Source organism: Haliaeetus albicilla, chromosome 4 (genome assembly GCF_947461875.1).
Source record: "Haliaeetus albicilla chromosome 4, bHalAlb1.1, whole genome shotgun sequence".
Taxonomy (NCBI): Eukaryota; Metazoa; Chordata; class Aves; order Accipitriformes; family Accipitridae; genus Haliaeetus; species Haliaeetus albicilla.
The window spans coordinates 12,726,676-12,738,491 of record NC_091486.1 but is presented as its reverse complement, the minus strand read 5'-3'; the positions used below and the strand labels follow the sequence as shown (position 1 = coordinate 12,738,491).

The window sequence follows — 11,816 nt, the reverse complement described above, 5'->3', positions numbered from 1 at the left end:
AGCAGGAACAAAATGTGTTTATAGAAGGGGAGGTTGATTAGAGGAGCACACTCCATTAGTTCATTGCATCAATGATGACTTCAGGAGCCATATAAGGGCACAAACAAAAAAGATCTTCTCTACTCTGGCTTGGTACAGTGTGCTTAGCCTGTATGATGAAAACAATTTGTTGGGTCACATTTGGGGATTAGGTTGAACAGCAGCCAGCCTGGGTCTGTAAGGGCAGGGAATTAACGGAGCAAAAAATAGAACCCACCCATGCAAGTCCCTGGGAAAAATACTCACTCTCTGAGCATTTCTGCTCTGGAAGCTGAACTCTCCCGCAACATCAGAGACACCTGGCAGCTGCATTCTCCAACTTGGTTCCTGAAATATTTAACTGAAATCAGAAAAGCAGAGGTTTCTCCCTCCAAAACTGTAACTTGCCACAGCTAAGTGATTGTGTGTTGCACTAAAGCACCTCAAACCCAGTGTGGCATCCTCCTTTCCTATGCCCAGCATTGTGGTGGTTGACAGTGGATAAGGTCCCTTTATATTTGGAGCCAAGCTATCTCAAACAGCTTTTACTGTTCTGTTGCTGTCTACACTGGGAACCACATACTCCCCGAACAAAAATCAAAGCAATTTACAGAATGAAACAGCTGCAAACAAACAAGCTAAAGGAAAACAAATACAAAAGCTGGAAAATCAAGGCAGAGGAAGGGGCTATTTTGCAAAGTTGAAAATCTTTCCAACTCTGCCTACTGTTTATTTATTCAAAACCAAGCTCTTAAGTTTTCTAATGTTAAGATATTAAAAGCAGGGTCTCATTTCCTTCCCTTCCCGCCAGCCCAACCAATCAGCAAAACCCATCTACATAGATTGCTCCAGCCTGTACATGTTTATATTAAAAAACATAAAAGTGTCACCATATATGGTGCTGAGTACTTATTCTTCCTTTTGCAGAGGAATACCATAGATGCCTTCTGGAAAGGGCTCCCATTAAAGAATTCATTAAAGTGCTCCCCCCACCCCTGCTGCTCCCTCCCTCCCACAGATATATATCATTCTTCTAGCCCCAAATGGCTCTTCTCCACTTAACACAGGAGATGCCAAAAGCAAAATTTAACTCCCCCAGGACAGCAGTTGTGTAACTGTTGCCACTGCTCCCCGAACTGCTATTAAAAAAACAGACTGAACCGATTAAGGGCTGGAGATATCTTTTATTAGTGAAAACACTTTCGTCCTTCCCAGTTTAAGCTTGTAAATAGACTACAAACTCCTGGATGATTTTTCTTTTTCAAACAGAAATAATTTTTGCTACTGAAAACATTTCCTGGACATGAACAAAACAGATGTGCGTTGGGGGGAGGAAGGAAAGAGAGGCGGGTTTTCCCAGCTGTGTTCTCCTTTCAAAAGACTTGCTAGACAAGAGGACCTTCAAGTCCACTTTGGCCTGAAGTTTATAACACAGACACAGGAGTGCCTTTCTGTTAGTTTGCCATAAATATATTGTCTGACCTGGTTTTTAAATAGTGCATGGAAATACATTTCTAGATAACGTTCTGTTTGGGTGAATAAACTATAATTTCACCCATTTGCAACTTTGCAATGAAGTCACACAGTAAGCAGGTTCATTAACACAGATGCAGCAATAAGGTATGTCTTTATAAAAGCAATTAGTGCCTTCACATTTTCAGATAGATTTCCCTTGCTTTCTGTTGCTTTAGAAAATGAAACAGTGGATCAGCCTAATATGAAAATCAAGCCTTTAATGCCAAGAAGAAATTAGTGGGGTTGACCAAAGTAACTGAATTGCAAAGCAAAGGCCCTGCAGGAAGGAACACATCTTATTTGACCTTAAGACCATTACCACCAAGAAGCCATATATATGTTTTCAACATTTCATATCCAACAAGTCAGAATATGTACACTAGAAACTGTTATTGAACGCAATCCATAAGGACAGCACTGAAAGCCACAACCTGAATGTCCTTCAATACAAAAGGCTAGAGAACATCTGAGTACCAAAGAGAAACTGTCCAAATGGCAAGAGAGGATCCAAGTCAATGCAGAGCGTAACTCAGTCCTACACTGGAGACCTGCCATTCTTACTTCCTCTTATGTGTGACCTCCATTTGGAAGCAAGAAAAATAGAAAAAAGGAAAGACAAACGGAAAGATAAATAGAAAGAATTGCACGTCACCTCCCAACACACTGATTGGCATCAAATGATGGCAGGGTACCAACACTGCTGACAACCTGTTGTCTTCAAACAATGCATTTCAAACTGGGCCCTTTTGCCACTATTGAAACTCATGAATTTTTTCGTGCTTCTCAGAAGCTTTTAAGAAAAGCAGACACACTCTGAAACTGCTCAAGTACTTTCTCATTCACCACTGCTACAGGGCTGTTAGCAGGCTGTTGGTTTACCAGAAGATCCCTCCCGTAACTCTCCTAGAGCTCAATTACTCTTCCTTTAGGATTTAAAACCAATCCAAAGCTGACAAAGTAGGAGAAGCTACGCAAGCTGAAGTATAGACAATTTACAGCATACATCAAATAGGGAGGCACCACTGCTCAGCTTCTGTCATGACTGTATGGCAAAAATATTTGCCTACAAGAATTGTGTCACCAGTGGGAGAGGTTAAAGTAACAGAGACAGCACTGTCCCAGGAGAGGGATCTAGGGATACTGAATGTGGTCCTGACCACTGTGAAGAAGAATAGCATTTCTGCAGGCCCCATTTCTGCAATGCATCTTTCCCTCTGCAAATTATTCACATAGGCTGAGAAGCAACTAAGGAAGGCAAAGTAAACCTCTCTAAACTAAGCTATTTTTCACAGAGTTTGGAAAATAAAGAAGGGGGTGAGAAAGCAGGAGAGCATTTTGTTCTTTCTATTTTTAAAACCTTGGGAAGTACTTACAAATTATGGCAACAGTGGGACATAGAAGTACCTAGATGGAAAAATTATTTAGAAGGTAGGTTTTTTGATCTTAATTATGATTTCTGATTCAAGTGAATGGCTGAAAACTAGACCACTGGATACAAATCTTGAGTCTGTGTCTGATTCATCATATCCCTGTTCAAAAGTGTAGCCTTCTCAGGGAAAGTCCTGCTCCCAGTGAAATCAAAGTGAGTTTTGCTAATGATTTTAGGAGCAGGGAGAACATAATTTTGTCTTCTGAATTCAGTTGCAGGGTCTAAAAAGGTGAAGTTAACAACACTGACTCACCTTGGAGATCACAAGATGGAAAAAGAGAAACAAGCCAAGAAAAATTAAGAAGGACTGGATGCTTTAGATGCTAAATTCAATGAAGAATAATTCTGGAAACTTTGTAAATACTTTTACATTTATGCAATTTCAGAATGTAGGCAAGGCAAGATGTGTGGAGGCAGCTAGAAAAAATAGAGCTTTGCAGTACACAAGTACTACTTCAAGTCTTTCACATCTTTGTTGTTTTGAATCTTGGCAATAACAATCTTACTTCTGCAACTTGAGGTTCTCTGTGCTGGCATTTTATCAACAAAACCCTAGACAAAGACAGATCTTAGTGGCTCTATTACTGTGGAATAATGATAGACATGGATAAAACCTATGCTTAGTAGCTATGCTATAAAGAAGTGTCTGGAAGTGTTGACTTTTGCAGTATTGTTCTGTAGAATGCCCATGCACAGGACTTATCTTTAAAATGTCAAGGAATAATAATAAAAAAATCCACCAAAAACAAATAAAACCCCAGCTGCAAAGCCTGAAGCAATTTTAAAAATAGCTCTCTGTCCTATTGTGGGATCAGTTTTCCCTGGAATGGCTTTTATGTTCAAAATATCTTGAAATACTAGTTTCTTGGCAGAATCTACTCAAATATTTTCACTGAACCTTAGATGAGACTTATTGTCTGCGTGTCCCTAGGAAGCACTCTCTGGAGGAACAGGAAAAAAAAGCACTGTTAATTACAGTGTAATTTACGCTGCAATACGTGTTTCACACACCAAAAATTCCTACTGGCCTACCAAGTGCGAAACACGTATTGCAGAGTAAATTACATTTTGTTTTAAGAATGAACTGAAAGGGGCAAAGAAGTTGATCCCTAGCTACAGCTGGTGCTTCAGTGCAGGTAACTGCAAAGCCTCAGAATGAGGTTTTGCAACTCTTTTGTGAGTTAGTTAAATGCAGAGAAAGTCCAGACTTCATGAAGCTTTAGACCCAAAGAAAGCAACTAATCTACTGGATCACAACTTTAGCTGACATAAAACAGAGCAGCTCTACTGGCTTCAAAGAGGATGTGCTGATTTACCTCACTTGAGGGTTTGGCCAAAAGATTTTTATACCTGAAAGACCAATCATTTTGTTTGCATTTTACAGCATTGAGTAGGAGAATGGAATGGGAAGGGGTATGGTTTTCTTTCCTAAAAATAGACAATGTGTTGATAGCAGAAAACAAGGTTTGCAACTGTATTTTACAGAAAGACAGAACTATATTTACTGTTTGGTGCAATGGAATGTAATCTTACAACTGCTTTTTATATAATGTGAATTGCAGAGTATTTGAGGTACCACTGATTTCTAAGATGAATGTTTACCTCTGATTTTAATCAGATTATCAGAATCTCTAAATAAGATTAATCAACAGTAACCAAACTTCTATGGAAGATGGAGTGGGAGAGAAGAGAAATACTCAGCATCTGAGAAGACAAAGGTTAACAAAGCAGATGATTTGTTTAAGGAACTGCAGGAGGATTTCTGAGGTCTCATGTTGACTGTGCTGTTATAAAAATAAAGGCTTTACTCAACAAACACAGTCTCTGTTCAGTACTCCCAATTTCTTTGCTTACCTCTTCATTTACGATGTACACACTGACTGAAAGAACATGGGAAAGTCATACTGGGATAAAAGCATACCAGTTCTTGCATCACTGGAAGTATGCAAAGGACAGGAGGAGAAAAAGATGTCTAGTTTTCTGAGTCAGAAAAGAATTGTTATTTCCCATTTCAATCACGATGGTTTCACAGAGACTCTGACTGATTTCTTATCCCTCATCTGCACGAGCCAGCATTTTGCAGGCTGTAAAATATTTAAATTTCAACAGATGAACCACAGTGGTGGGTGAATCTGTTGTTCTTTTTATATTTATGCAACACCATTCCTTGAGGCCTGAGCAATAACAGGCTCAATGGAACATTACTAGGGCAATTAAAATGAAGAATGCAAGTGTAGAGGAATCAGAGGTCTGTGTAGGTTTAAAACAAGGACCAGGAGAGGCTACAATGACTACCCTCTTAAAAGTCAGACTTAGTAGTCTGTTATATAGTAAAAGACAAAGCAAACATACTCTAAATAATGCTGAGGGATGGAAAGACAGAAAGCCAACCAGCAATCATTCATGGATCACACTGGGCTACATACCCATGTCAGCTCACTCTGATGAGAAAGAACTAGGAAGAGACAAATAGATCTTTTGTTAAATTCAAATTTTTAAGACCAGACTTTTAATTTGTGAGCAGCCAACACAAAAGGAGAATTGTGGAGGTATTAAGACAGAATTTAGAGCTTAAGAATAATGGAGAAGAAAATTGGAAAATAATTAACACTGGTAGGAAACTATGCCCAGACTAAATTAAGGGAGTTAGAGAAGGAATGACTCCCTAAAAGTAGCTATGCAACATGCTTCTAAAATTAATACATGAAAAGGAGCTGCACATTTTATTTGAAAAGAAAATGATTATGTTTAAAAATAGCCCACTGTCAACTTCTCTATAAACTCTTCAGTGTATTGACTTGTGGTTTCTCAGTTATTCCATAGTTTTAATGGACTTTTAGGAGTTTTTGAGAGAAAGACACTAAACGCAGCTCTCCCCTCAGGTACTGTTAAGACTGTTTCTGAATATATAAACAATTCTCAATCAAGTATTCAAGACAAATGCGGGCAGTTCAAAAGCTATTTAGACAAGACTATTTGCTGCTGAAAATTATTTTAGCTCTATTACAAACATATATAGCTGACATTTGGCTCCTTGGGTATTCCTGAGGCAGTCAGTTCTGTTATTCATAGTATATAAGCAATTGCCTAAAAGCATATGGCTTTCTGTTCCTCCAACAGTAACTGAAATTTTACAAATGACAGCAGGGTAAAAAGAGGTATCAGCATTTCCCTTGCTCTAATTGCAGCATAGCTTTACTCAGTATGAATTAGAAAAAGCCAACATGAATGCACTGATCTTTGTGGGATCCCCAGCTATTTCTCCAGTAAAAGAATTAGGGTATAACTGAAACTAACATGTAATCTGCTGTGTTGTTTTCTAGCTAGAACTTCTTCTCACGCCCCAAAAAATTGTTCTCCTCCGCTAATTTTCTGAAACAATTTATTTTCTAAGTGTACATTCTGTTATGTTCTAGAGTCATGATATTGTCAGGCTTCCACTTTGACAAAGGTCTTCAGTGATGAATTTGGCCTGGGTAATCACCAAATACACCCCATCATTAATGTTGACTTGCTCAAGTCAGCCACAAAAAAGTCTTCCACAAAGCCCTCTTGGCTCTCCTTTGTTCTTCCTGTTCTCTTTCCTTCTTCCACCCCTGAAGTTTTGCTGAAATATCTCATTCTCTTTCAGTTCAAGTGAAACCACCAGCATATCATAAGAGAAGATGCCCACGTTCAGGGCCCACAAACCGAAGTGTGGAAATGTACCAGTAGAAGGTAGCAATTCTCACAATTAGGCCTGCTCTCTCATGTAGCCATTAGTGACCTTAATGAAACCAAACTGGCATTTCTAATCCCACCAGAGGTACTGAGTGTTAGAAATGCCACTGATCCCCAAAGAGACTTTTCTTAGATGCAAGGATGTATGTAGACATGACCTGCACAAACCAGTATTATGAATGCCCTGGATGACCTGGGCTGATTGTGAACAAGCCAATTGTTCTGAAATGAGTCTGTTCACAATTTATTGCAGAGTACAAAGGGTCTAAATCTACCGAGGAGCTTATTTGCAAAAAGGTCATGGCACGTATGGCTCTACTTACATAGATGTTAGTCATAAGACTTGAAATTAAGTGTAGAAAAACTTTGTTATAGGAAATATTGATATACAACACCTATAATTTTCTAAAGCACCCTTTTCTGGTGAAAAGTGAGTGCCTTGTCTGACTTCAAATACTAAAACATACTGAGGCTAGTTTGTGGCTGCCTGTGATAGTCTATGGAAACATACCTTACAGCTAGGCATCTACGCAGTGGCATGTCCATCATTTGGGCAACACTGGTTGGAAAATAAACTAGAACTATAAAAGAATTAAACTCACTGTTTAGAGGCTAAACAGGTTAAATCTATTAAGCAATGCCCTCCCTGCTTTGTTAGGAAGACATGGATAATTTCTTTGCAAGCAGGCAAAGGACGATTCAGGTTTTAAATTTTGTACTAGACTGAAGTATATGAAACAAAAATAACTTGTTAATAGCATGAAAAAAAGACAAAAACCACCATAAACCAGGCAAGTGCAAGTGGTGCAGAACTGCAGTGCTAACACCTCATAATACTGGGCAGTATCTGTCTAAACTGCCTACTGGACTAATCTGTGTGCATTAAAGAGCTAGCATGTGGAGCAGAGCAGATAATTTTCTTCCAGTGTAATGGATTCCAATGTCCATGATGGTTAAATAAATTTTAATAAAGAAAGTCGCAAATATTAGCCAAGTAAGGCGATACATCTATGCACAGTAAATAGCATAGAATGATAACATCAATTTAAAGTTGTACACTAATTTTTCTATAAGCACATAGGGGATCTGTAATTACACCCGATCTTCATCACTGGAGGTGGAAAACGCTGTGGCACTTTCTACGAGGTAAAGAACCAGCAAATCTGATTCTTCATTTAAAGGGCAGTTATTCTATCAGGAAAAAAAATAAATTCCAAACAGCTCTTCCAAATTTTGTAGGAATGACAAGAAGCATCAGGGTGCCTCATTTCAAAGAAGCATCAGAAAAAGGAGACTACAACTTCCATATAAAATTCAGACATTTCAAGCATGGCTAAGAAACACTTTCTCCCCTTAAAGAGATGGACCATAATCTTGTGGAACGGCCCTTCCTGGCTAGGTTGTTCCCATGAAAAGCAGGCACCCTTACAAATATCCAGAGAGATGCCAAACATGATAAACAATAGCTCCAAAATCAAGAAGTTGGTTGTGGTTTCCCTTGCTAGAAACCCAAATTTCTTCCCATATTGCTGCCACAAAGCTTTGTTTTTCAGGATCCCAAAAGGAAACTCTGTACTGCTTTGTTCTTCTTTCTGACTCTTCCTGTGTTTCCTCTTTCCTTTTTGAGTTTTATTAGTTCTTTTCATCCCTCAGGAATATTTTGTTGCTTTAGTATCCTACTGTTTTGTGCCAATAGGAGGGAACTCTTGTCTTCTTCAGGCAGGAATTTCAACCTGAGGGTAAATATAAGTAATTGTTCAAAGGGAACAAGCCCTTTTCATGGCAAACATACCTGAGCTGAATTTCATATTGCCCTGCATGATGAGATTGCACATTCCTCAAGATCAGTGTGAAGATGTCTTCATTTTGCAGGATTTCGCATGCTGTTCCCGGCATTATTTCTTGCCCATCTTTAAACCAGTGAACAGTGGGGAAAGGATCTCCAGCAATGGCACAGGATATAAGGACATTTTGCCCAGGAGCTGCTGTCACTGATCTTGGTTTGCTAATGAACCAGGGCTGAATACCATCCTGAGGTTCTGTAGTTTACAAACACAGTTTACAAATCAGGAAAAAATGCCAAGCTTGAATGTAACTAACAAGCTAACTAATTTCAGGGAAAGCAATCACAGACATGCAAAGTTATTTTGAACATGCAGGGTATAAGTTTTTAATCTGAAAATAAGTCAAGCTTTAAATTTGGAAGTAACTTGTGTTGGTACTAAAATTAATCGTTTACTTGGCACTTTACTGGCTCGATCCAGGGTAGTATTAAGGCCAAAAGAAAGGGACTTTAAAGCTGCCCTAAAAGGAATCTTGAAGATTTGTCCTTAGAGAATATGGGTAGGAATAGCTTTAAGAACTGCTGTGCAGTTGAGAGCTCATGTAATAAATCATCATTAATAATTGCATAAAATCACATTTAATATAGAAGACCGACCCTGAGGGTAGAACTCGGGGGAGCTTAGAGACTAGAAGAAGGTCTGAATCCAGAGCAGACAGTGACAACAGACTACAGACCCACCCTGGAGGCACAGCTCTCTGAAATCCTGGGGTTAAGATCCTTTACATTAAAAATAATAAAAGTCTCCCATTAATTTCCAATAATTCTCAGTAATGAAAATGGGAAAATGTTGGCATACAGCAAGATGAAATGAAGCCCCCTGTCATGAAGGTAGTGAATGCCCAATCACAGGGTGTTTGTAGGTACTGTGTTTACTGTGGGATTTACATCATATGTGGAGATTCAAAGCCAATTTTTTCACAGCTAGTTCTCAAATTGCAGAAATCATGTGTTCATCACCTGCTACCACTACAATGCTAATATTAAAGCCAGGATACCTGGCTCCTAGACAGCTTTTCCAAATACTCAGGGCTTTAATTAGAAAGAAAAACATCATTAAATGGTTTACATTAAGTCCATAGCTAAGTAAGCCTTGTAGTTATAATCTGAAGCTGCATTTAGCAGAAGTTTTGCACTGTCCCTAGGAGTAGGACTGAGGAATGCATTTTTTAAATAGTAACATAATGTTCCAGAGTAAAAAGATTTTTTTTAATGTTGCTTCTGCTCAATATCTTTTTTAATTCAGATGCAGAGGCTGAGAACTCCTAGCATCCTTCACAACAGACCTTATAAACACTCATGTACTTTAAATAGACACTCCTCCAGCACACTAGAATTATTTTCTTTTAGCGTTTCCTAAGGTGGAGAAGAACTTTATACCTTGTACTGTCAATGTAGCCTGGGTTTGAGTTTCTCCTAATTCATTCCAGGCTTCACAGGTGTATTTGCCTGTGTCTTCAGGAAATACTTCCTGGATGTACAGACTGTACTCATTGCCTTTCTTCTCAAAGTGGAAATCTTCTGTCTCCTGGATTTCTTTCCCATTGTGCAGCCAGATAATTTCAGGAGGTGGGTTAGCTGAAAAATAGGAAACAACAAAAATCAGAGACACACACAAACCCCACCATATATTGATTAAGAAAACGAACAAGGTTGGTTGTTTTCTGCCACCTGATTCTGTAATTTTGTCTTCAAAACATTCAGGAAATTAATTAACTCTGTTGATGCTGTGTAATGTGGAATAGTTCTGACTCTGTCTTATTACAGTTAAAATACAGATGAATAAGGGTGGCGTGTATACAATAGAGACTGAGAATGAGTTCTAGATCCCACAAAGGTGGTTATCGAGGGTTTCTATTACCAAAGTTCATACCAGGACTCCTCTTTCCTGCAGCACTAATCTTGTAATACCTTTTGTTGTGAACCAAACAAGTCCACTGAAATTTAGTTTTAGTTCAACAGCAGGATCCAATAATAACATCATCATCATATTATTATTATTTCAAAAAAGAAACACTTGTACAGGTCTGAACACATTAACACTGGACAATGTTCTTCCACCCTGCAGATCAGATTAGACGAACCTAGCTTTTACTTTTAAAAAAACAGGTTCCTTGTAGTCTGGACCCATTCCATAGTGTTAACATCAAATACATCAACACTGTACTCGCTATACACAGTTACATACAACGAATAGCAACCTGCACAGATTAAAAAGAAACAGAAAACCCTAATATGGTTTCAGTAGTCCAGAACTAATATACTTGAGCAAATTTCAATAGTTACTTGTTTTCCACTATGTGCAAGACACATTTTCAAACAATTTTTCCCAGCCTCACTTTCAAATAGATATTTTTGTGATAATAGATTTGCTAACAACTGCCAGCATCATGGAAAGATTTAAATTTGACCCTTTCAGTATTTTTAAACTTCAGATTATGATTCATGAAATTGCAAAATGGCATCTGAAGACACCTGCTAAAAGGAAAGGACAGTGGAAAAAAGCACATACTTTGCAGCAGGACTTAAAATTTTTAAATAATGCTGTTCTATAGCTACACACCTGATACCTCCACAGTCATTATCACTTGACTTCCATCCATTACTCTGAGGTCAGTCAGGCCTTTAAGGAAGATGGGTGCAAATGTCTTGTTTAACTTGGCAGCCTGTGCACTTTCTGCCTTCTTGCTGCTCTTCTTTTCTGTGAAGTCAAGAAGAGAACAAAAGGGGTGTCTTACTGCAATTTTCATGACAAATTTTAACTGACCTAGGGTCAAGCCGATTTTGAGTCAGTGGTCTTGTTTCAGCTCTCAGAAGGCAAAAATCACTGAAACTACCCAATATAGCTGTTTTGCCTTGCCAGTAGTCCAAGCAGAAAGGCAAGAAATGCGAATGGAACTGTCCTTCCTCCAGGGATCCTCTTAAATCATTGTTAACAGATATCACAGAGTATCACATAGAAATTTACACTCATTTTCCCCAAGTACATATGCTCAGGTGCAAAGAAAATCCCCAACATCTAGTAACCAACAATTCAATGCCTTTAATCACTGATAAATTCACATAAAAATCTTAAGATATGTTACAAGTTGCTATTCTCATGATTGACGAGTTAAAAATGTAAACTCACAGAAATATAGGATTTGCCACTGTGTATGAAACTACAAACCATTTAGATTGTTAGACGGTCAATATCAAATGGGTTTGAGTTCACCATGCTCCTTTCCTGTATTACACTTAGCCAACTGATTGATGATGGGAAAGATTGAAACCTGAGATTATCAACATATA

General features: G+C 38.4%; 1 protein-coding gene across 11 annotated transcripts in view; it reads right to left on the bottom strand.

Annotated features, from left to right (window-relative positions):
* MYLK (myosin light chain kinase) overlaps positions 1–11,816 on the bottom strand; it is a 221,661-nt gene that overhangs the window by 74,961 nt on the left and 134,884 nt on the right. For all 11 annotated transcript variants that reach the window (XM_069780952.1, XM_069780949.1, XM_069780950.1 and 8 more), the window contains 4 exons: positions 11,089–11,226; positions 9,906–10,103; positions 8,475–8,721; positions 286–366 (listed from right to left, as the gene is read on the bottom strand). In XM_069780952.1, coding sequence (XP_069637053.1) covers positions 286–366; positions 8,475–8,721; positions 9,906–10,103; positions 11,089–11,226 — 664 coding nt within the window. The remainder of the gene's footprint in view (positions 1–285; positions 367–8,474; positions 8,722–9,905; positions 10,104–11,088; positions 11,227–11,816) is intronic.